Raw genomic sequence first — 24812 nt, 5'->3', positions numbered from 1 at the left:
GCGGCACGTTTGTTGTTTTATATTACCTGGAGACGGTGAGGTCGAAGGGTACCCCTGTTGAGGCAGGTTCAGGGAGGCCGGGGAGAGCTGAACTAACCTGTTGGCTTCGGTCGCTCACAGGTCGCCACAAAGATATGCATGGGCGCTCTGAGCTGTGGTGAAAAAGCCATCGTCCCTCTGCAAAAAAGCCGCCACGATACTGCTCTCTCCTTCCTGGGGGGGTTGCCACTAAGGAGCATTGCGCTCCAAGCCTCTCTCTGAGAGAAACGGGAACCGCGCCACCGGAGCGTGGGCGTTTCCTTACAGGGCAACCCGGAAGTGACGCTTCGGTGTGGAGAGCAGCGTGGAGCGGTGGGGGTCGGCGGCGGATAAACCCTAACACAGGTACCGGCAAGCCAAGGACCCAGCCAACCTCCTCATGGAACAGGAGGAGAGGAAGGCAAATGTGACTGCAGGCAGATCCAGGTCGGGGTGTGGTGAGTACTAATCCCCCTTGGAAAGGGAGGAGGAAAGGGAGTGAGAGCTCCTGGCTTGCAGGGGTCTGAGATCCCGGAGCCAGCCAGAACAGGCTGGAGTTTACCTCTCAACACCCTTTCCCCTCCCCAGTACAAACCTGCAGTCCTAGGGGAGGACAGAGTAAAGTGTATATCTCTTGTCTTTAATCTCCCCAGCAGAGCCCAGGAGACCCAAATAAACAATCTCCTGCCGCTACAGGGCAAAGCTCCTCTAAAAATAAATGTGTGGGTACTGTAAGGATAAATTCCCACCCAAAGCCCTTTTGCTAAGAATCTTTTAAAAAAAAAAAAAAAAAAAAAAAACTTTCCGTGTAGCCACCAGGCAGCCAGTAACTTAAGGTCTGACATAGAGGAGCTTATCCCTAGAGAGGACACATCCTCCCAGGAAGGCCTTGTCTGAATGGGATCTAGTGCCCTTCCCCCCACTTTCACAGTCATTTCCTCTAGTCCAGTAAAGGAAACTAAGGAAGACAGGGAGGTTAAGGGGGAGCCGAGCAGAATAGGACGCCCCATTCACCCTAGTGGATCTGGGGGGACTTCTGCAGGGAAAAAATCGGCCTCTGAGGACCTTATAGAAGTCCCTAGAATAATCTCATATAAAGGCCTGAGCAAGGCTCAATCCGGGGTGGTGGTTTTTTATCCACTCCATTAATCCCTAAAGGATTAGAGCCAACTGCCATGAACCTGACAGCTTACAATGGTGCTGTTAGAGGTTTTTAGCCCAGCAAAAACCTAACTCTTAAAGGGGGGTGGACAGGCACTCATAAGGGACATCTTAAATGTATATATATTACCCTTGAGGAGGTTGCTTATTAGTGGCAACATCTTCCCAAGTTCCAACAGGTGTCTGATTGCCTATCATCTCCTCCTTACACTGCTACTATATCTATCAGTGTATAAGAGTTAATCAATAAACCTCTGGTGGCTTAGGCAACAAAACCACCAGGGCTGTATGAGAAGCAGAAAATGTGAGCCTGAAACCCTTAATTAAGAGTTTTTTCTCTGCAAACCTCTGTGTTAAGGCTATGAAAATTAGCCTGTATTTAGTATGAAGCCCTACAGGTGGCTGATTGCCTCCAGCCTAAGATTGTGATCACCTCTGCATTAGAGATCTAATTGATCGCTGGGTCTGTGCTCGTTAAGACCTTAAAGGCCTGGACTCGCTTCCACCTGTGTGTATGGATCAGCTACAACTACTCAGGCCCCATACTCACGAGCAAACATGTCTGCTGAAACTGGCCCGCAGGCCAGTTTCAGCAGACATGTTTGGTCGTGTGTGGGCGCGAGCGGGCCGAATTCCAGCAAACATTTGCCCGCCGGGCCTTTTCCCAGCAGACAAATATTCCTGGACTTGTTTTAAAACAGTCCGCTGGAATTCTGCCCGCTCGGACATGTACGGTCGTCAGTACAGACCTACCGTACATGTCCAGGCGCCCGCCGTCCCTCGCATGCGTCGAATGACTTCGACGCATGCGCGGAAGCATTTTAAAGGCGGGCCGCCCACGTCGCCGCGTCATTGTCGCGGCGACACCGCGGACACGCCCCGCGTATTGTTTACGCGCGGACTTCTGTACGATGGTGTGTACAACCATCGTACAGAAGCCCTCTGGCAGACATGTATGGTGAAAACGGTCCGACGGACCGCTTTCACCATACATGTTTGGTCGTGAGTACCCGGCCTCAGACTTATGCATGGTAAAATAGCAGCTACCACTATTGTGGTATGATCACACACCTCAGACTTCCATTATTGGAACTACCATATTCCTCCACTGAGGGAAGGATTAGTATCTGGAGTTCAGGCTCTGCCTAGGATAGATTGTTGGCCTGACCGCATCAGAAATGCTATCCTATGGCTCACTAGAAATGCATAATGTTGATTATGTAATGGCACACAGTTGCTTACCAAAACGCATAACATTGAAATGTTGGTAACACTTCTATTATATAACCATACACCATTGCTATTCAGAAATGCTCAACATAGTTTACTGATAGTAATATTTCTGTGGGTTATGCGACTTTACAAGGTTGCTAGTCAGAAACGCACAACATTGGAAGTTTATCTTGTGTCTTTTCTGTTATATAAATATCCTATGGTTCATCAGAAATGCATAATATTGACTATGTAATGTTACACTACTGCTTATCAGAAACACATGTCTTTGAGTGACTGATAGCGACATTTCTGCTGGTTATATGACTGTACAATTTTGCTAATCAAGAAAACGCACAATATTGTAGTGGATATTTATGTAGGTTAAGTGACCGTACACGGTGGCTATTCAGATATGCACTGAATTAAGCTTTCAGTTGCTAGTGACATTTCTGTTGATTAGATGACCCTACAAGGTTGCATTAAGTAACACATTAAGTGGTCAGCAACATTCTGTTGGTCATATAACTGTACAAGTTTCTAATCAAAAAAATGCATAACATTGTATTGCTGGGAATGACACTTCTGTGGGTTCAGTAACTGTATACTGTTGCTATTCAGAAACGCACAGCATTGGGCGTCTGGCTAGTGACTTTTCTGTTGAGTGGCCGACAACATTCTGTGGTATAGCTGTGCAGGTTCTCTAATCAAAAAATACACAGCATTACTGGCAGAAACGCACAGCATTGAGTTTTTACTAAGTGACATTTCTGCCGGGTATATGACGGGGTTGTCTTGTTAAACAGAAATGCACAATGTTATTGTTGGTAACGTTTCTGTCTTAGGTCCCATACCCTGTTAATGATTTGAAGTGTGTTGGTGCCACTCTCTGGTCATGACTGCAGGTGGTCTAGCACCAGCAATACACAGTTGGGGGGCACATATGTCTTTTTGTGTGGTCATACTGGCTATGCGACTGCTTTTTCGTGACCATCGAAAATACGCAAGAGGTGTTAGTAATTTTTCTGTTGGTTATAGGACCGTACTGCGGTCGGTATCAGGAATACACAACACTGAAGCTGTCCTTGTCTTCCTGTTTTTGAACTTATTACCTTAGTTTGCTGTACATCAGAAAAACACAGCATTGGAAGGTGCCCGTGTCTTCTGTGTTTAATTACTCAGAAAAACACCATAATTGCTATTGTCCTTTCAGTTGGATGAAGGACCCTAACCTATTAAGCATCAGAAGCTCACATTGGAGCCTCTGTCCCTTCCCTTTGCTTAGGTGACATGGTATCTTATTACATATTAGAAATACACAACATTCTAAGTTTGATTTGTGTCTTCTTTGTCCTACAGGTGACTGTATATCAGAAAATATAACAGTGAAAGCTGGGTGTGTCTTCCTGTTTTAATGTTCCATATTAAACCTAAGCTGGCTACCCTTCAGAAATTTAAGATTTATGACCTGTATATCTGTGATATTAATTATATATCTGTCACTTTATTTCAGACCTTATTTTCTATACACATGGAAGGAACAGGATTTCTGATGGCAAAAGATTCAGTCCTTTACATCTAGGCATGCCAGAGACATGCCCTAGACCGGAACCCAGTAGGGTTATAGGACACTAGAAGAAGGTCATAAAAATCACCTATCATGGTTATAAAAAAGAGGGGTTACGCTGTTAGAAATTGGTTGCTTGAGGATACAACATCAGAGCTTATCTGACTAGTTCACCCAATCCGATAAATTTACAGCTCGGTATGTATCCTTCAGGTCACCCCATTGGACGAACTGGATGTGACTAACCAATATTCGTTTCTTACTCCTACTATAGAACTAACCCTATGGTAGGGATCTGCTTAACTTGGCACTTTCTGGTGCCTGGAGTAGATTATGCACTCAGACGCCGTGTATTTACAAAATATTGTATTTTGTTGGCGTGCGGCACTCACGTAATTTGCCCTGAGAGTGTAGGGCGAATTGTGCCTGCAGGTTGTGCACAGGGGTGCTGTGGAGAGTTGCTTCCCCTGATACCTTTTGTTTTATATGCCAAAAAATGCAGTGGTTACTCGCAGTTCTTACCAGGCTCCTTCATGCATAGTTTAACGCATCTGCCAGCAGGACTATAAGGAGCTGGGGGATATAGAACAGATTCACATCTGACATGTCAGCATTCAGATGGGAAGAGAACCAGAAGTTGGAAATGACCAGGGGGTGATTGGACTTACTTGCCAACAGGCTTGCATAGCAGCCGTTTTTGACCTGTCTAGCAGTGTGCGTTGGAGACAGGGGGTTGGTCGGCACAAGTGGGGCGGGCGCAGGAGTGAGCCACGCCAAGACATCCTGTGGACCTGACACTGACCAGTAGGTGTCCTCTCTATAGAGGCACATGCATTCTGATGAATGGAGGGGGGCAGGTGAACTGAAGGGGAACCACCCCTCCTTGAAGGTGCAGGAACACACCAAATGCCCTACTTGGGTACATACCTGCCCAGTCATTTGAGTCCAGGAAATAAGCTTTCCATAATCTAGTATCCTTGAGTGGGTTGATTTCCTTGTTTCACCATGACTATGGCGGACAAGAAAGGGGACCCACAAGGATTGTCCGTCAGGAGACCCTTTTTTTCTAAACCATTCTCCTGAACAGACCACTGGCTTGTAACCAGATGTTTTTTCTTGGTCGATCAGAGTAGTTCCTTGTGCCACAGAACAAATCTCTGATTAAACTTTTTGATGATCCTATGCAGCAATTGCAGACATTATTGACCACGATGGCTAGAATATTGGCACAGCCAATCCTTCTATCTTAAATAAATTCACAGGCTCTCAGATTTTTCTTTGAGAGCACATGCCACCTAGGTCCTGCATCCGAAATGGAGACAGGGACATAGGTGGAGCGGACCTGCAGGTCAATTACATGATCCAGCTAGGATACCTTCATCACACACTAGGTAGTGTAGGTGGTGAAACAAAGTCAGACTCTGACATTTAGCAGAAAGACCTTGCAGGCAAGGGTCCCACCCTAAAGTAGGCCTGAGTTCTTTTATATCCTCTCTGGTGTGCCGTCCTGGAAGGCGTAGGAGAAAACCTACGTTAGATCTACCGGTAACGGTATTTCTACGAGCCTTCCAGGACGGCAGGCCTACTACCCACCCTATGTAAAGAAAGGTAAGCTATATGCTAAATGGTAAGTACCGATGGGGTGCCCCTTGTGAACCAGTTCAAGATTACTTTATTAAATACTGAGGAGCAAGGGGGTGGGTGGGAACTTATAACAAACTTGTCAATTGATTGTGTTTCCTGTGGGAGGAGCCCTTATCTCTCTGGTGTGCCGTCCTGGAAGGCTCGTAGAAATACCGTTACCGGTAGATCTAACGTAGGTTTTTAACGCGTCCAATGGGCTCACGCACAGAAGCAAACACATGCGCCCCGTATATGAAAACGGTGTTCAAACCACACATGCAAGGTATTTTTTGCTACAAAACACTGTGTCTGAAAAACAGGCTCAGTCCTTAAAGGGGTTGAAAAGGTAATTTTTTTTCCCCCCTAAATAGCTTCCTTTACCTTAGTGCAGTCCTCCTTCACTTACCTCATCCTTTCATTTTGCTTTTAAATGTCCTTATTTCTTCTGAGAAATCCTCACTTGCTGTACTTCTGCCTGTAACTACACACAGTAATGTGAGGCTTTCTCCCTGGTGTGGAGAAAGCCTCTTGAGGGGGGAGGGGGCGAGCAGGAGGGTCAGGACACTCTCTACTTTGCAGATAGAGAAAGGAGCTGTGTGTTAGTGGGCGTCCTGACACTCCTGCTCACCCCCTCAGGAGGCTTTCTCCACACCAGGAAGAAAGCCTCGCATTACGGTGTGGAGTTACAGACAGAAGAACAGGAGGTGAGGATTTTTTTAGAAGAAATAAGGACATTTAAAAGCAAAATGGAAGGATGAGGTAAGTGATGTAAGGACTACACTAAGGTAAAGGAAGCTATTTAGGGATTTTTTTTTTTTTTTACCTTTACAACCCTTTAAGTGGTTAAGCCATAATCCCAGTAAACCTCTTGCAAGCTGCATACAGTAAAACCTTGGATTGCCAGAAACATGCTTGTAATCCAAAGCACTTGTATATCAAAGCAAATTCCCCCATAAGAAATAATGGAAACTCAAATGATTAGTTTTACGACCATTTATTCATAGGTCCTTCAGTTTACAGTCCATATAAAAAAGATTATAACAATGTGATAAATTGTGTAACCATAAAATCTCCATTCACAACTGGAAGCCTCCCCTAGGGTATTAGAAGCAAAATCCAGCAGGAGCTACAGAGTGTAAAAGAGAAGAGAGGCGCCTCTAAGTGTAGCAATATGTTGCTAAATGTTGTACCTTCATTAAATGTAACCATATTGCTACACTTAGAGGCGCCTCTTCTCTTTTATACTCTGTTGTGACATGACGCTACTTGTATATCAAGTCAAAATTTATTTAAAAACATTTTGTCTTGCAAACCAAAGTTTTACTGTATTGCGGTTGGCAATTGGTTAAAGTTTCTTTTTTTGAGTCCCTGAGAGCAGTAAAACATAGCAGCATTTCTAAGCTTTTCCCACTCTATCCAAAACTAAGAAGATTTTGTCTACTTTTTTTACTCGCTAGATTTGCCCTGGCATAGTCTCTAACCAGTCTCCACACAATCCAAAACTAAAAAAAAACTGAAGCATCATAAATAAACATGAAGAGTGCTGCCTAACATCAACTTTTCTATTATAGGCACAAGCTGAAGCGTACTGGAACGTGTTTACCAGAGATTAAATAATTTAGCAACACCATGGCCAGTGAGTATCATTTTTTGCTACTACTCGTGTATATATATTTATTTTTTATTTTTACATATTGCTTTGAAATGTCTGTCAGTGATTCAAGAAATGATTGCTGCAAATAATTTCTGATGCCTGTTGGCTCGGATGTAACTGTATTCCCACTAATTTCACTCATCCGGGTACTGCTCTCTCTGTTGTCAGTTTCCAACAACATTAATTAGTCTTATTCGGTTTTGGATGCTGGTTGGATTTTATTTAAAGTGGTTGTAAACCCTTACATATACCCAGTGAAGGGACTATCCTCAGGTTATACACAGAGATGAAACAAATCCTCCTACATAAGTTGTACCTGTTTCCTGCAGGGTAGCTGTACTGAGCCAAAGACTTTTATTACATCTTGCAGGTGTGCACTTTTGAAGGCGCACCCAAACTCTTGCATTCAGGAGTTTGGGTGCACTTTCAGAAAGCATAGCAAACCCACAGGATATCATAAGAAGTCTATGGTTCAGTGCAACTAACCTGCGGATCAGTGTGAAAGCAGCCTAATAATCCTTTTTTATAGGTGTTAAAATATCCATTGCAAAAGTGCAGTGTATGTGATAGAAAGGTCTCTGGCGAAGTGCACTTCGTATCACTCTACCTGGAACAGGAGCTGTCGCTACAGAGGAAGCATCGGCTTATGCGGCTCCTTCTCCCTCTGTGGCCATCTGCTTTTTCAGCTGCCGGGCCCCATGTACTCTGATGCTCCGGGATGGCGGGTCAGCAACCTGTTGATTGCTATCTGGGCTTGCAGGCCCGCCATCCCAGAGCATGTGCATGCACTTCCCTGGTGAGCTCGGTTTTCATTTTTTCTTAAACTTGAAGTACCGTATTTTTCGGACCATAAGACGCACCTGACCATAAGACGCACCTAGGTTTTAGAGGAGAAAAATTTGAAAAAAAAAGATTCTGACCCAAATGGTGTACTGAAATATTTAATAACATTTTATCAGAATTCAGTTCACTGTAAAAATTCCTTACTACTGTAAATTACTGTAATTTCGTTTTTTTTAAATGTCACTAATAGAGTATAGTAAGTGTACTGCAGTCCATATGCTGCCAGATGCTGTACAGATGCCTGTGAGGGAGCAACCAATGAGGTGAATCTATTATGGTCAGCTGACTCAGGGGAGCATGGAGGAATATGTAGTGATGCCGTGCACTGGACTGGCGCAATGCTTCCTGGGGCTTCACGAGCTGACATGCCGCCCGCGTCACAAGCTGACATGCCGCCTGCTTCCCCTGATGACATGCCGCCGTGGATCCTGTGAGCCCGCTGATCTGCTACACTCGATATGTTAAATGGCGGTGACGGAGGGGGCTGTTCAGTCAGTATTCGGACTATAAGACGTACAGGTACATTTTCCTCCATACTTTTGGGGGGGAAAAGTGCGTCTTATAGTCCGAAAAATACAGTACTTTGTAAGTCACTGACCCGGAACAAGCCTAGATATTAATAGGTAGATTCACACACATTGGCCTAACTTTAGGGCGGCCTAGCCTAGCCTGTTTAGGCTACACCGCCGTAAATTAGTTAGGCTAGTAGTGATTCGCAATCTACTTACCTGCTGATCTACGGCGGCGTAGCCTAAAACGAGCAGGCGTAAGGGCGCCTAATTCAAATTGCTTGGAGGGGGGCGTGTTGTATGGAAATGAGGCTTGACCTCACGTTTTTTGACACTGCGCATGCGGCGGGCGACTACATTTCCCAGTGCGCATTGCGGCTAAGTGCGCCGTACGGCCCTATTGATTTCGACGTGGACGTAAACGGCGTAACTCCCGATTCGCGGACGACTTACGCAAACTAGGCAAAAATTTCGAACCTCGCGGCGGGAACGGCGGCCATACTTTAACATTGTTATTCCACCTCATAGGTGGAATAACTTTAGGCCGCCTAAGGCCTTACGGAAACAACGTAATTCGACGGCGTAGGCCTGGTGTACGTTCGTGAATCGGCGTATCACCTAATTTACATAATCTACACCGGCCGCAATGGAAGCGCCATCTAGCGGCCATCAGAAACATTGCAAGCTAAGATAGAACGGCGCAAGCCGGCCTATCTTATGAATGAATGAAAAACTTATATAGCGCGGCACATGCGAACTGAATCGCTTCTGGGCGCTTGATTCTTCCTGTCTCTTGACATCAAAAGAGCAGAGTTTTTATCTGTCTTCTGAAGGCCAGGTGGTTTTCCTCCAACCGAATGCTGGTTGGTAAAGCGTTCCATAGTTTTGGACCTTGGAATGCAAACCTTCTTTCTCCTTTGGACTTGTATCTTGCTTTGGGTACCTTGACCAGGTTTTGGTTAGTGGATCGCAGAAGGCGATTGGAATTGTGGGGTTCTATCTTGTCGCAAAGATATTGCGGAACCTTCCCATGGATGCACTTATGTGTCAGGCAGAGTGCTTTAAAAGCAATTCTGTCCTTTACTGGCAACCAGTGAAGGGTTCTCAACGAAGGTGAGATTGATTCCCATGTTTTTTTTCCCAGTCACAAGTCTGGCGGCCGTATTCTGAACGACTTGCAGGCGAGTGATTTGGTATTTTGGCAGTCCGAGGTAAAGAGCATTTGCGTAATCCAATCTGGAGTTCACAATTGTTCCCACCACGACTGCTACGTCTTCCTTAGGGATAAATGGAATAAGTCTGCGTAGTAGGCGCAACAGATGGTGAGAACTGCTGACTACTGACCCTATTTGTGCATCCATTGTCATGTAGGTGTCGAAAATGACCCCGAGACTTTTGACTTTGGAGCTAGGGGTGATGATTTGGCCCAGAATGGGCGGGGGTGTCCAGGTTGTAGCCAGTTGACTCTTGCGACTGGCATGAAACAGGAGAAGTTCTGTTTTGGAACTATTGAGTTTAAGATAACTCTTAGACATCCAGTTTTCTATCAAAGAGAGACATTTCTCTAAACTGGAATGATGATCCTTTTTGTTGCGGATGCGAAAATACAGTTACGTATCGTCTGCATAAGAGTGATCTAGTAGTTTTTGGCTACTGATAGTATCAAAGAGAGGGCGAAGATAGATGTTGAAAAGCACCGGTGACAGGGGGATCCTTGGAGGACTCCGCATGACACCGTGCGCCTTTCAGATATGAAAGATCCCAGTTTAACTGTTTTTGTGATCGGTTTTCCAGGAAGTAGGAAAACCATGGTAAATCACCTTCTGCGACTCTGGCTACCTCAGCCAGTCGCATCAGTAACATTTTGTGGTCTGCCGTGTCAAAGGCTGCGCTTAGGTCCAGCAGAACCAGGAGACAAGATTCTCCTTCGTCTGCGGCCTCGAGGGCATCGTCCCATATTTTGAGTAATGCTGTTTCCGTCCCGTGTCCGGGACGGAAGCCTGATTGTAATGGATCAAGTAGATTGTGGGTATCTAGATGATGTTGCAGCTGTTGTACCACTGTTTTCTCCATTACCTTAGAGAAGACATTTAGGCCTGTTATGGGGCAGCGGTGAGTTGGGTCCTTGGGGTCGAGGGTGGGTTTTTTCAAGATGGGCTGGATTGTGCCCTCTTTCAGCAGGGAGGGCACTATGCCTTCCTTAAATGACTGGTTTATAAGCTGCGTGATAGGTGGTTCCAGGATGTCAACACATTCCTTCAGCAGTTTAGTGGGGATAATATCATTGGGCGCTGTGCTGTTTCGCAAAGTACCAATGATAATTTTTGTGGCATCGATGGAGATGGGTTTCAGAGTGAACTTTGTTGTCTGTGGAAAGTTTCTCTGGGTGTTATGTGGTGGGCTGTGGGGGTTATTGTTTTGCAGAATGCTTTCCCGGATTCTCTCAATTTTGTTGATGAAGAAATCCAATAATTAATTGCAAAACTCTTGGGTGTCTGAATTGGGAGCTTCAAGGCATCCTGGATTCATGGTCCGAGTGACCATCTTGAAGAGTTCGCGGGGGCGGTTTAGGGCACTGTTGATCGCCATAGAAAAATGTTGTTTCTTGGCTTTGAAGATTTCTTTGTGAAATTTTCTTGTTATTGCCTTGTAGATGATGAGGTTTTCCTCTGAAGCGCTTCTTTTCCAGGCGGCTTCCGCCCTTCTGCGCTCTCGCTTTAGTAGTGACAGCTGGTTGTTGAACCAGCCAGACTTTTTCTGGGAGCGGGCTTTGCGTTTCGGTGCTACTAAGTCGGCTGACTGTAGTAGGGCTGCATTTATGGCATCCAGTGTATCTGAGGCTGTTTGATGTGGATGGATTGTTTTGATTTCAATTCCCAAGGTAGATTTGAAGAGTTCCGAATGGAGCTTCTTCTGCGATCTAGTCCAGTGTGTAGTCACCGGTTTGGGTGCTTTTAGCTCTTAGCTTTGTTTAAGTGTATCTCTGTTTGAGCATACGCTTAAACAAACGCCGGCGTAGATTCAGAGTTGGGTCGCCTTATCTACTGATAAGCCGGCCTAACTCTTTGTGAATCTACCTATAAGTATTTTTACTTCACTCTGCCTCATCTTGCTGCAACAGTAAATAGAAATATGTTATATAAAGCTAACAAATGGGAATATATTATTAAAAGCTAGCGAATTGAACAATTGCAAAATTAAAACCTTCAGAGGGGAGGGGGGAGTAGAGACAGGGAGAGCTTCTAGCAGCAGATGTGTCTGTGTGTTAGGTGAAGGTTACAGAAAACATTTCACCGGCATAAACAAAATCGAGTCTCTTGTGCTTCAATGAACAATACAGTGAATGTCCATGTCAAAACCAACATGGTGTTCCTTTTTAAAGTATTACTAAACCCAGGACTGTGCATTCGCTATATCTGGTTTCCCACAGTACACAGAACGTATGGAAATGCAATAATTTTAGCTAATTTAAACTGCTAAATACCTTTTCTCATCAGCAGTATATAGCAGTTTTAGGACCTCTATGAGTGTCTGGTTAAAGCTTGTAGGAGGAGTTTGCATTCTACTTTGACTGTCCTATGAGGCTGCAGGGCCCCTGACCCTCTTTCTGGACAGTGCTGATTAACTCTATACTGATCACATACACCCTCCCAAGAAAAAAAAAACCTTTCTAAAAATACATACCAAACTGACCATGTGCAGAGTGCCCCCAAGGCTCTGTTCTATTAGGAGATGGATTGGGGACAGTGGAAGAAGGGGAGGGTCAGAGAAGACAGACATTTTTACGCAATGCAAAGGATTAACCCCTTAGCTTCCAAAGTGAGTATAACAAGCAAGCTTTACTGCATATACAGATTCTATTGTTGTGGGTTTAGTAACACTTTAAGTGGCAATCCTCAAAATGAATGCTTAATGTAAGATATTTGATACCTTTGTTGTGATTATAACTGTTTTTATTATTAAAATCTATGCAATGTGCTTTTATAACCGGAAAGCTAGTATGCCTAAAACATCATTTTTTTTTTCTTTCCCCTAGCAATGGCTACTTCTCCACCTTTACGTGGGACAGGTGATGGCATGGAAACTCTGGAGCCTTTAAAATCGGTAGAAGTAATCACACAACACAGCAAAGTAGTTCACAGCCCAAAGAGAAAAACTTCCCATTCACAGTCAATAAGTCCCGGTGTCCTTCAGCTAGGGAAAATTCACCCTGACAAATCAGTGGAAATAGAAGCAGTCAGGATTGTGGTCCCCAAGGCTGCAATAACACACACATTGATGACTAAACATGCTAAATCACAGGAATCAAATGGACACAGTAAAGTAGACACTGCTGACTGTGTGATTGACCCATGGAAACAGTTATCTGAAATGAAGAGTGCTTTGGAAAAACTGAAAAACTCTGAGAAACGCTTGCTTCAAGATAAAGAAGGTCTTTCTAACCAGCTGAAAGTGCAGACAGAGGTAAGAACTAATAAAAGAATGCCATGCTTATTTTTACAGGTTAAAAATAGCTCTAGTCACATCTGTCCACTAACATTATAGAACAGTGTTATCTGTGCCACCATATTTATATTGCTATATCAGCAGTGTTCCTCAACCTTTTCTTCAGTCACTGCACCACTTCAGCACTGGCTCAATTTTGACACTATCACAATTTGGATTATCACCATTGCAAGAATGGGAAGTGTCATAATGGGGAATTTTAATTATCCAGATATAGACTGCGTGGAAGGAACCACACATTCATCCATTCATCTAAGGCTTGCCAGTTCCTAAATGTATTGCAGGACAATTTCATGGGTCAGATGGTAAATGCACCAACTAGAAATAAAGCGTTACTGGATTTACTGATTCCCAACAATACAGATCTGATTACGGATGTGGAAATACGGGGCAATTTAGGTAACAGCGATCACGGGTCAATTGGTTTTAGTATAAATCACACAAATGGAAAACATAATGGGTATAACAAGACACTGAATTTCAAAAGAGCCAACTTCCCTACAATCCTTGCCAGAAGTTACTAAATGGAATAAAATCTTAGGAACGAAGAACACTGAGGAAAAATGGGTATGCTTTAAGAGCATATTAAAAAGCGCATTAGCCAGTGCATCTCAATGGGAAATAAATTTAAAAGGGCTAATAAAAGTCCTGGGTGGTTTAACTCCAACGTAAAAATGCATATAAAAGCAAAGGAGAAGGCCTCAAAAAAAAAAAAACAAGGCTTGAGGGATCATCATCAGCATTCCACCTTTACAAAGAATGCAAGAAGACATGCAAGGGTGCAATCAGGGCGGCTAAGATGGAACACGAAAGGCACATAGTGGAGGAGAGATGTCCTCCCCTTTGCGCGCTCCCCACGCCAATCGGTGCCACCTAACAATGCTGCCTATTGGTGTAACCTACCAGTGCCCATTATTGCCACCCATCAGTGCCCATCACTGCCGGCTATTAATGCCCCTTATCGGTGCCCATCAGTGCAGCCTCATCAACGTACATCAATGAAGGAGAAAAATTACCCGTTTGCTAAATGTTATAACAAAATATAAAAAAATATTTTTAAAAAAATTAACAAAAAATAAAAACCGCAGAGGTGATCAAATGCCACCAAAATAAATCTCTATTTGTGGGGGAAAAAATTAGAAAAATGTCATTCGGGTACATTGTATGACCGCGCAATTGTCATTCAAAGTGCATCAGCGCTGAAAATTAGTCTGGGCAGGAGGGGGTTTAAGTGCCCAGTAAGCAAGTGGTTAATACATAAATGGTAAGAAAGGGAGGTCAGATCATATTGGTCCCATAAAGAATAAGGAATGGAATCTGGTTACAAAGCATGGGGAGATGGCGAAGATATTGAATTTCTTCTTCTCCTCAGTCTTCACAAGGGAATCGGGGGGCAGAATTAGAATTTGACTTGGGATACTTATCATTAATTACTGGGACCAGATGGCTTGCACCCGAGGGTCCTTAACCACTTCCCGCCCGGTCTATAGGAAATAGACGTCCGGGAAGTGGTTACCAAATCCTGACAGGACGTTCTCGAACGTCCTGCAGGATAATGCCTAGCGCGCGCCCGCGGGGGCGCGCAGCTCGGTGATCGGGGACGGCGTGTGTCCCTCGGACACAGCGCTTCCCCGATCACGGTAAACAGCCAATTTCATTGGCTGTTTACCACGTGATCAGCTGTGTCAAAGACGCAGCTGATCACATGTCAAAACAAACTCGGCGGCGTGCTCCGTGCGCGCCGCCAGAGGCTTGCAGAGCGGGGATCGGGGAAGGCGCGTGTCCCATGGACACAGCGCTTCCCCGATCAGGGTAAACAGCCAATGAAATTGGCTGTTTACCACGTGACCGGCTGTGTCCAATCACAGACGGTCACAAATGTAAACAGACAGGGCAGTTAGTACCTGATCTCTGATCTCTCCTCACACACCGATTTGTGAGGAGAGAGCAGGGATCAGTAAGTGAGATCAGTGTAGTTTGTTACTGTAGTTTACTGTAGCACAACACAGTAGCACAACACAGCCCCCCCTCCCCCCCACCAATAAAGAGGACCTGACACAGCCCACCTGTCAATCAGCCCTCTGTCAATCAGCCCACCATTCAATCAGCCCACCTGTCAATCAGCCAATCTGTCAATCAGCGGTACCACCGCCATCAGTACCACCACCACCCGTACCGCCATCGGTACCGCCGCCACCCATACTGCCACCACCCGTACCGCTGCCACCCTTACCGCCATCTGTACCGCTGCCACCCTTACCGCCATCTGTACCGCTGCCACCCGTACCGCCATCGGTACCGCCGCCACCTGTACCGCCGCCACCCGTACCACCACCACCCCTACCACCGCCATCGGTACCACCACCCGTACCACAACCATCGGTACCAACACCACTCGTACCACCGCCATCGGTACCACCACACATTCCTGCCACTAATACCTCCATTGATACCGCCACACAGGCTACCAGTACCGCCATCTGTACCACCACCACCCGTACCAACACCACCACCCGTACCACCGACACCGGTACCACCACCCATACCGCCATCGGTACCACCACCCGTGCCACCACCCATACCGCCAACGGTACCACCACCACCACCCAAACCGCCATCGGTACCACCACCACCCGTACCGCCATCGGTACCACCACCACCCGTACCGCCATCGGTACCACCACCACCCGTACCGCCATCGGTACCGGTACCACCACCACCTGTACCAACACCACCACCCGTACCACCGCCATCGGTACCGCCACCACCCGTACCGCCATCGGTACCACCACCACCCGTACCGCCATCGGTACAACCACCATCCGTACCAACACCACCACCTGTACCACCGACATCGGTACCACCACCCATACCGCCAACGGTACCACCACCACCACCACCCAAACCGCCATCGGTACCACCACCACCCGTACCGCCATCGGTACCACCACCACCCGTACCGCCATCGGTACCACCACCACCACCCATACCCGCCACTAATACCTTTATCGGTACCACCACACAGGCCACCAGCAGTACTATTACGCAGGCCCAACAATAAGTACTGCCATACTGCCATAATGTCCAAAAGGCATTACACAACCGAGGAGGCATTTGTCATTATTTCCACCATGTCGGATAACAGCGAGGAGCTCTCATTATCCGATTCTGATTCGGAATACGAGCCAGTGGAGGATACTGGAGTCAGAGTCAGAGTATGAGTCCCCGGAGGAAACCGTCCCTCCCAAAAGAATGCGATCGGGACCAAGTTCAGGACCAAGTTCAGGACCAAGTTCAGGACCAAGTTCAGGACCAAGTTCAGGACCAAGTTCAGGACCAAGTTCAGGACCAAGTTCAGGACCAAGTTCAGGACCAAGATCAGGACCAAGTTCAGGACCAAGTTCAGGACCAAGTTCAGGACCAAGTTCAGGACCAAGATCAGGACCAAGATCTGCAGATCTGCCCAGCACCAGCAGCGCCATACCCCAGGAAGAGGAGCCCAGTACAAATAATGGCAATACACGCCCAACTCGAAGAATCCTGCCCCAGTCCTACCTTCCCGATGCCCTGGCAAACCCCTTATGGTTGCCTGCCAACTCAGGATCCGCTATCATCCCCCCTTTCACCGCACAGCCAGGTGTGCAGCCCGACACTACAGATTTTTCTCAATTTGATTATTTTTGTTTATTTTTCCCAGAAGATTTTATGCAGAATATAGTGGATCAAACCAATATATATGCATCCCAATTTATTGCCGCCAACCCCAATTCTTCCTACGCCCGCATGTTCCAGTGGCGGCGTCTAACATTGGAAGAATTTAAAATGTTTTTGGGCCTTATGTTCAATATGGGACTTACAAAGAAGAATGAAGGCCATTCATATTGGTCTACACGCCCCATTGAACACATGCCTATATTTTCCTCTGTCATGTCCAGGACAAGATACGACATGATAATGCGTTTTCTCCACTTTAATGACAATTCACAGTGCCCTCCCCGAGATCATCCCCACTACGATAAATTATACAAAATACGCCCCCTAATCAATGCCTTTTCCCAGAGATTTGCAGAAGTTTTCATCCCAGACCAAAACATTTGTGTGGACGAGTCCCTCATCCATTTCACTGGCCGACTGCACTTCAAGCAGTACATCCCAAACAAGAGAGCCAGGTATGGATTAAAATTAAATAAATTATGCGATCGAGCCACTGGATATGTGTTCACATTCAGGATCTACGAAGGCAAAGACTCCCAGCTCCAGCCCCGTGATTGCCCCACATATATTGGAACCAGTGGGAAAATTGTCTGGGAGTTGGCATACCCCCTGTTCGGAAAAGGCTATCATTTATATGTTGATAATTATTATACCAGCCTGCCCCTTTTTCGTCACCTTTACAGCAAGCAAACCCCGGCCTGCGGTACCTTCAAAAAAAACCGGAAGGGATTCCCACAAAATTTGTTGACCAAAAATTTGAAAACTGGAGAATCGTCATTCATGAGGAACGAGGAGGTGTTGGCCATGAAGTGGAGGGACAAGAAAGATGTCCACATCCTCTCTACCATCCACAATGACACCATGGTGGAGATCCAAAGACGACACGGCCCTATTACAAAGCCCGAATGTGTTCACGATTACAATTTGTACATGGGTGGGGTGGATTTAAATGACCAGATGTTACAGCCCTACTTATCAACAAGAAAGTCCTATTTTTGGCACAAAAAAGTTGCGTTTCACTTGTTTCACATGGCCCTTTATAATTCCTTTGTCTGCTACCAAAAAGCCAATCGGCCAACTCAAAACCCACAAATCTCCTACCTCAGATATATCAAGGATATCATTGAAGCTCTCATTTATCAACAAGATCCCGTCCCAGGAAGCATTCGCTCTGATTGTGTGAGTCGTCTTCACGAGCGACACTTTCCCTTTAGCATCCCCCACACAGAATCTGGAAGAAAACGCCAAAAAAAATGCCGTGTATGCAGCAGTAGCAATAAAGTGCAGCGCAAAACATATAAAATTAAGTAATAACACAATTGATAATCAGATAATGTATATAAATTATATATAAAAATATATATATATATATAACTCTAATAAATCCATAAAAGTGCATCAGTGAAAAAAGTCCAAAAGTGCTCCAAATAATGAAGTGACTGATTGTGATTGAATCTCAAAAAGCTGTGATCGACAGGAAGGTTCCTTCACCAATAGCTAAAAGATGGCCCCTCACCTCAGCCATTCGACCATGGCTAGGTCACAAAACTTTTGAAAAACCTCCAAGGTAAGTGTAAGGACACGTCCAAGCTTTAAAGGTTACCAGCAGGCAGCAGACAGCTCAATACTCATCCAGGTCCACATAGGGCCCGGCTCCCTCCGGGAACATCTCATCTACGGCTGGCTTCATCTTTCTGCGGACACCTTTAGCCCAAACGCCACAACAGCGAACACTTCCGGGGAACCTCTGCCACACTTCCTTTTGTTGTATGCAGCAGAGCAGGAATAAGAAGAGACACCACCTGTTACTGTCCTGATTGTCCCTCCCAACCTGGCCTGTGCCTGGGACAGTGCTTCAAAACGTATCATACATCCATCCAATATTAGTTCCCCTTATTATTAACAGACTGCCATTTCCCCATTTGCCTGCTACCATGTAACTACCTTCCATGTTAATTAACTGACCCTGGCCTGTTTACCGACGATGTCTTTGCTTGCCGATTTAAACCACGTTTCTGACCTCCACGTGCACCAACCTCAGCCTGTTTACCGACGATGTCTTTGCTTGCCGATTTAAACCACGTTTCTGACCTCCATGTGTACCAACCTCAGCCTGTTTACCGACGATGCCTCTGCCTGCCGATTTAAACCACGTTTCTGACTTCCACGTGCACCGACCTTGGCCTGTTAATCTACCACGTTTTTGCCTGCCACTTGGACTGATCTTTTGGCCATTTACTTTTAGTACACAGGGGTCTCACATATGTGAGGGGCTTCAGAAAAGCGTTCTGAGTAGAGAAAACCAGTTTTTAGTTTTCTGTGCTCCCAGAACAGGGTCTGGTTGCCCGGAGGCTTCAAAGCGATTTGGGTGGGAGAAGCCTCTACCCCTGTCCCCCTGGCCCTAAGCTTGACGGTCCTTCCTGCTGCCTGGACCAATGCTTTGGCTGTGCTGACCATATTACTGCCTGTAATGACCCATGACATTATGGACCATGTTTCTTCCTGCTGCTTGGACTAATACTTTGGCTGTGTTGATCATATATCTGCCTGCTGCCTCTACTGACTTTGCACAGTATTTCTGCTGGGACACCTCTGCCTGCTACCTGGACCTGTGCTTTTGGCGGTGCTTTGGCTGTGCTCTGGCTGTGCTGACAGTTTCTCTGCCTGTACGAACTATGGACAGTATTCCTGCCTGCTGCCTGAATGATTGCTTTTGTTGTCGCTGACCTCATCCCTGTCTGCTGCCTGGACTGATGCTCTCCTCTGTGGACCACTGCACTTCTAAAACCACAGGTAATCTTTTGTTATTTGGTATGTACCTGCTATGTGTTAGATATATGAAGGGCCTTCAAAAATGTGATCGGTAGTCAGAAAATGATATGTGCAATTAATGCTGCTAGAATGCCTGGAAGTGCTACTTAGATGTTGGGCCTCTGTATGTGGTCAGGCTGTGTAAAAGTCCCACACATTTGGTATCGCCATACTCAGGAGGAGTAGCGGAATGCATTTTGGGGTGTCATGTTTGCTATGTATATGCTATGTGTTAGAAATATCTTATAAATGGACAACTTTGTGTAAAAAAAAAGCATTTTCATTTTTTTTCCACATTTCCCAAAAAATTCTGGAAAAAAATGAACCGTTTAAAAGACTCATAATGCTTCATAGATTATACGTTGGGGTGTTAGCTTTCCAAAATGGGGTCATTTTGTGGGTAATTCCATTGTCCTGGTGTTCCAGGGCCTTCAAAAGTGTAATAGGTTGTCAACTAGTTAGATGTGCAATTTATGCTCCTAAAACCCCTGATGGCGCTCCCTGCATGTTGGGCATCGGTATGTGGCCAGGCAGTGAAAAAGTCTCACACATGGGGTATCGTTTTACTCAGGAGGAGCAGCAGAATGTATTTTGGGGTGTCATTTGTGGTATGCACATGCCATGTGAGAGAAATAAGCTATTACAATGAAACTTTTGTGAAATTTTTTAAATAAAAAATAAAAATCTTAATTTTGCAAAGTGTTTTGGGAAAAAATTACAACTTCAAATAACTCACCATGCCTCTTACTAAATACCTTGGGATGTCTACTTTCCAAAAAGGGGTTATTTGGGGGGCATTTGTACTTTCCTGGCTTGTTAGGGTCTCAAGAAATGAGATAGGCCTTCAATACATCAGGTGTGATCATATGTGATAATTTATTATGATTTGCACTATAGCTTGTAGACTCTAAAACTTTCACACAGACCAAATAATTTCCAAAAAATTTGGGTTATTTTTATCAAAGACATGTAGCAGTATAAATTGTGGCCAAAATTTATGAAGAAAAATTAATATTTTGCAAAATTTTATCACAGAAACTAAGAAAAAAACATTTTTTTTTCAAAAATTTCGGTCTTTTTTCATTAATAGCGCAAAAAATAAAAAACCCAGAGGTGATCAAATACCACCAAAAGGAAGCTCTATTTGTGGGAAAAAAAGGACAAAAAAATCATTTGGGTACAGTGTTGCATGACTGAGTAATTGTCATTCAAAGTGTGAGAGCCCTGAAAGCTGAAAATTGGTCTGGTAAGGAGAGTGTTTAAGTGCCCAGTATGGAAGTGGTTAAGGAACTCGGTCAAGTAATTGCCAGACGATTGTTCCTAATTTCTACAAACAAATTTTATCCATCCCTTGTAAAAGCAATAAAGTTGAATAAAAAATGTATTGAGTGTAATAATTAAAAAAATAAAATAAAACTAAAACATTTTTAAGCTTCACCGCCCCCTCCATAGGCAATGCTTTATAAGCCTTTGCAGGTTACCAATTTAGCGTTACACAGGAGGTCTGATGCTAGAACTATTGCTCTTGCCATGACGTTAATGGCGATTCCTCACGTGTGGTGCGAACATCATTTAACATATGCATGCGTGACCTACATATGTGTTCCCCTTTGCATGGGGGGTGGAGCTCCTCTCGCACAGCTGCATCATTCATTCAGTTTCCTATGAATTAATTAGACTACAGGCATCATTAGCCATTAGCGCAAGGGCGCTGATGAACACTCTTGTAGTTCCTTGATTCTTCCTGCCTTCAGTAACTTCTTTAATTTAATTTAGAGGATAATGTCCCTAGTAAGAATTTTTCTCTCTGCCACCTATTGGATTTAAACCAGCCTTGAAATTGAATGTGATTGGTGCCGCAGAGAGAGGAAGTTACTCAGCGCAAAAATTAGGAAGTACATTTATTACTAGCTATTAATTTCTCTTTGGATTTTGACTGTAGTGTCATTCATTGTTAGTGTGGGCCTTCACCCAGAACCAGAAGTGTGCGTTTAAGAGTTTGACGTCAACCTGACTTTTCTGATAAATGGAAAAAGAAAATATGGACAGCTGCACTCCAAAAAACCTTGATGGTTGTCCTTTATTTAAAAAAGGAAAAATGCACTACAAATCACAGCACACAACACGGGAGTAAAACAACTGACGCATTTCGCACTATAACGTAGTGCTTAATCACTATGATTAAGCACTAATTTATAGTGTGAAACGCGTCAGCTGTTTGACTCCCGTGTTGTGTGCTGTGACTTGTAGTGCATTTTTCCTTTTTTAAATAAAGACAACCATCAAGGTTTTTTGGAGTGCGGCTGTCCATATTTTCTTTTTCCATTTGTTGCCTTGTGCATTGCCAGCACCCTTGATCTTCTGAGACCATACTGATCATCCTAACACAATCCACCTGGAGCGGTAACTTTCTTTCTTTCATTGACTTTCTGATATACGCTTGTTCTATCGCGGCACCGTAAAAAAAGTGTTGAAATCTGTGTGTCAACATAACAGCAGAGAAGCCAGCATTTTCATTTATAGAGGAGTGAATGTGAAGGCATATAGCATATACTGTATATATACAGTATCATTGCAAGGCTGGTACAACAGCATATAAGATGTATAACAGTAATGTGTCCAGTTAAGTAGTACATGGTAACAACTACAAATCATAAAAATGCCATATGAAGAAAAGGATCTGTTTATAGAAGACTACTATCCGATGTCTCAGGGATGAGTCCAAAAGTCCCTTTTCTTGTGGAAAGCCAGTATAGAGTCATGGGTATGTAATGATAAATTCTTTAATAACCTTAGAGATTCCATCCTAGACAAGACCTGTGACCATGTAGCAGCTTGTCAGTGCCAATTTAAAGCTAGGTCCCAATAAACCATACTAAATAAAGTATTTAAAAGCCTATCTTAATGGGGAATTGCATCTGGAATAGTAACAAACAATAAGCATGTTGGCAACTCTAAAGGTGTTAGACCAGTTTTCTGGGTGGTTTGAATCGTCCCTTTCTGCCAGAGAGGAACTCACACCTTCTAAATAGATGTCTGAACAGTCCGGTATCGAATCAGGATGGCAACACCTCTGGTAAGACGTTAAGAGGGTGTTAAATACCATCAAGTAAGCAGTATAACTGTTCCACATACAGTAATGAATCAAGTGTTCTTATGGAGGTTGGTGTCTGGTTACTCTTGGAGAAATAAAAGCTCCTAATAGTCAGTTTCCTATTGTTCCTTTTTGAAGATGTTTTTTCTGGAATGTGTAACACATTAAGGTGTTGGTTAAAAAGGAAATCTATAAAAGTGATCCGCACAACTGTAACTGCTCTTTAGAAAATATTAATTTATTGTAAAATCCACAGTGTATTAAATCACAATACGGTGAGTTGACACGATTCGGCCTATGCGGCTTTAGTCATTTAGTCCAGTGGTCATCAACCCTGTCCTCGGCCCACTAACAGGCCAGGTTTGCAAGATAACTGAAATACATCACAGGTGATATCAATTGATGCTCAGTGATTGCAGTATTCTAGACTGCATCTCCCCAAGGTAATACATAAAACCTGGCCTGTTAGTGGGCCCTGAGGACAGGGTTGATGACCATTGATTTAGTCAGTTATAACCAGGGCTGTGGAGTCGGTAGATAAATGTTCCGACTCCGACTCCTCAGTTTTATGTACTTCCGACTCCCCGACTCCGACTCCTCTGTATTAATATGCAAATGTATTTTATACATTCCTTGAGGGAAAGAAACGCAACCTACCACAGGACTACTGGCTGGGAAGCCAACAGTCTACTGTATTGCACAGTTTAAGCAAAAGACAAACACAATGAAAACAATCAAGTGGCTGGATAGTAGCAGCAGGCATAAACATCAGGAACAGGATCTTTACCAGTTCAAAAATACAAACCACATTATTTGGTTGTTTTAGAACAAAAACAAAGCTTATCTATAATGAACCAAAAACAAAATCTGCAAAACCTAGAAATGGTTTATATTAATCTTGAAATGTAGTTCTAGGCTTAGCAAATGCAAATCAATTCAATGTAGAGTTCTAAGGAAGAGAATTGCCTCTGCCAGATCCTCTTTCATAGAGGCTCTTAAGTCAGACTTTATTATTTTTAGGGCTGAAAATAATCTTTCGACACTGACTTGGGTGGGTGGCATTGCAGTAACTATTCTGGCCACATCACTAACGATCTCTGGATAAACAAGGATGGCTTCTTCAACAGTAAGTTTTGATGAGCGATCATACTTTTCAACTTCTTTTAGTGCTTTATAAAACTCCTGTTGGAGTTTTTTTATTTGGACCCTTACTGGTTCTCTAACATGCGTTCCCTGTAAAAGCAGAACACATCACTATGGAAAGTATAAGTATTGCAGCTCCTAATTGTGCGTTGCGTGCCATATAGTGAAGCACATGAAAAGCATGCTTCTTCACGGTCACTTAACGTGTTCGTTTTGCCGTTGCGTGAGGCACTGCATGCATTGGTCTTTATTCTTACAGTAGAGAAGTCATTAATTATAACTTTTTGTGAATTGGGACATTTAAACTTGCTTTTTTTTTTTTTATTCCAATCTAAATTTAGTAGGAGTCGGAGTCGGTGCATTGTTTGCCGACTCCGACTCCAGGTACCCACAATTTCCCCCGACTCCTCGACTCCGACTCCACAGCCCTGGTTATAACTAAAGCCATGTAACAACCTGGCACATGTGTCCCTATAGCAAGCAGCTTGCTATGGGGGCACACCAAGAAGAGGAGCCAAGAGTGTATCGGGGGATCCAAAAAGAGGAAGATGTTTGAAAATTATTTAGAAATAATTTTAAAGTCCTATTTGCACAGTAAGGGATTGATATCATATAGGTTATGTAACACCTATCAAACAACGTCAACGATCAACACTTAAAAGGAGTAATGAATAGGGTTGTCAATTTGCATCTTGGATGATATTAGTAACCAATCTGATGAGGTCTATAATCAAATTTACATTGATCCCATTTGGTCTGGAGAGGTCAGAGTGGTAATAGAGGGAGGGGTATGGTAGTTATTAGGTTTAGGGGTTAAAAACATATTGGTTAACTACTTGCCGACCGCGCACCGCCATGCTACGTCGGCAAGTTGGCTCTGCTGGGCGAGAGCACGTAGTATAACGTCCTCTCTTCCAGCCGCCACTAGAAGCGCGCGCATGCCGCCGGAGGCGCGCG

General features: G+C 44.3%; 1 protein-coding gene across 2 annotated transcripts in view; it reads left to right on the top strand.

Annotated features, from left to right (window-relative positions):
- The window catches only part of BLZF1 (basic leucine zipper nuclear factor 1), a 43728-nt gene that overhangs the window by 6087 nt on the left and 12829 nt on the right, over positions 1 to 24812 (top strand). For both annotated transcript variants that reach the window (XM_040337353.1, XM_040337352.1), the window contains exons 2-3: positions 7153 to 7217; positions 12624 to 13051. In XM_040337353.1, the coding sequence (XP_040193287.1) occupies positions 7211 to 7217; positions 12624 to 13051 (435 nt within the window). In that variant the 5' untranslated portion in view covers positions 7153 to 7210. The remainder of the gene's footprint in view (positions 1 to 7152; positions 7218 to 12623; positions 13052 to 24812) is intronic.

This window comes from Rana temporaria, chromosome 2 (assembly GCF_905171775.1).
Source record: "Rana temporaria chromosome 2, aRanTem1.1, whole genome shotgun sequence".
Taxonomy (NCBI): domain Eukaryota; kingdom Metazoa; phylum Chordata; class Amphibia; order Anura; family Ranidae; genus Rana; species Rana temporaria.
The sequence above is the reverse complement of the archived record's forward strand: the minus strand, read 5'-3'. Positions and strand labels throughout refer to the sequence as shown.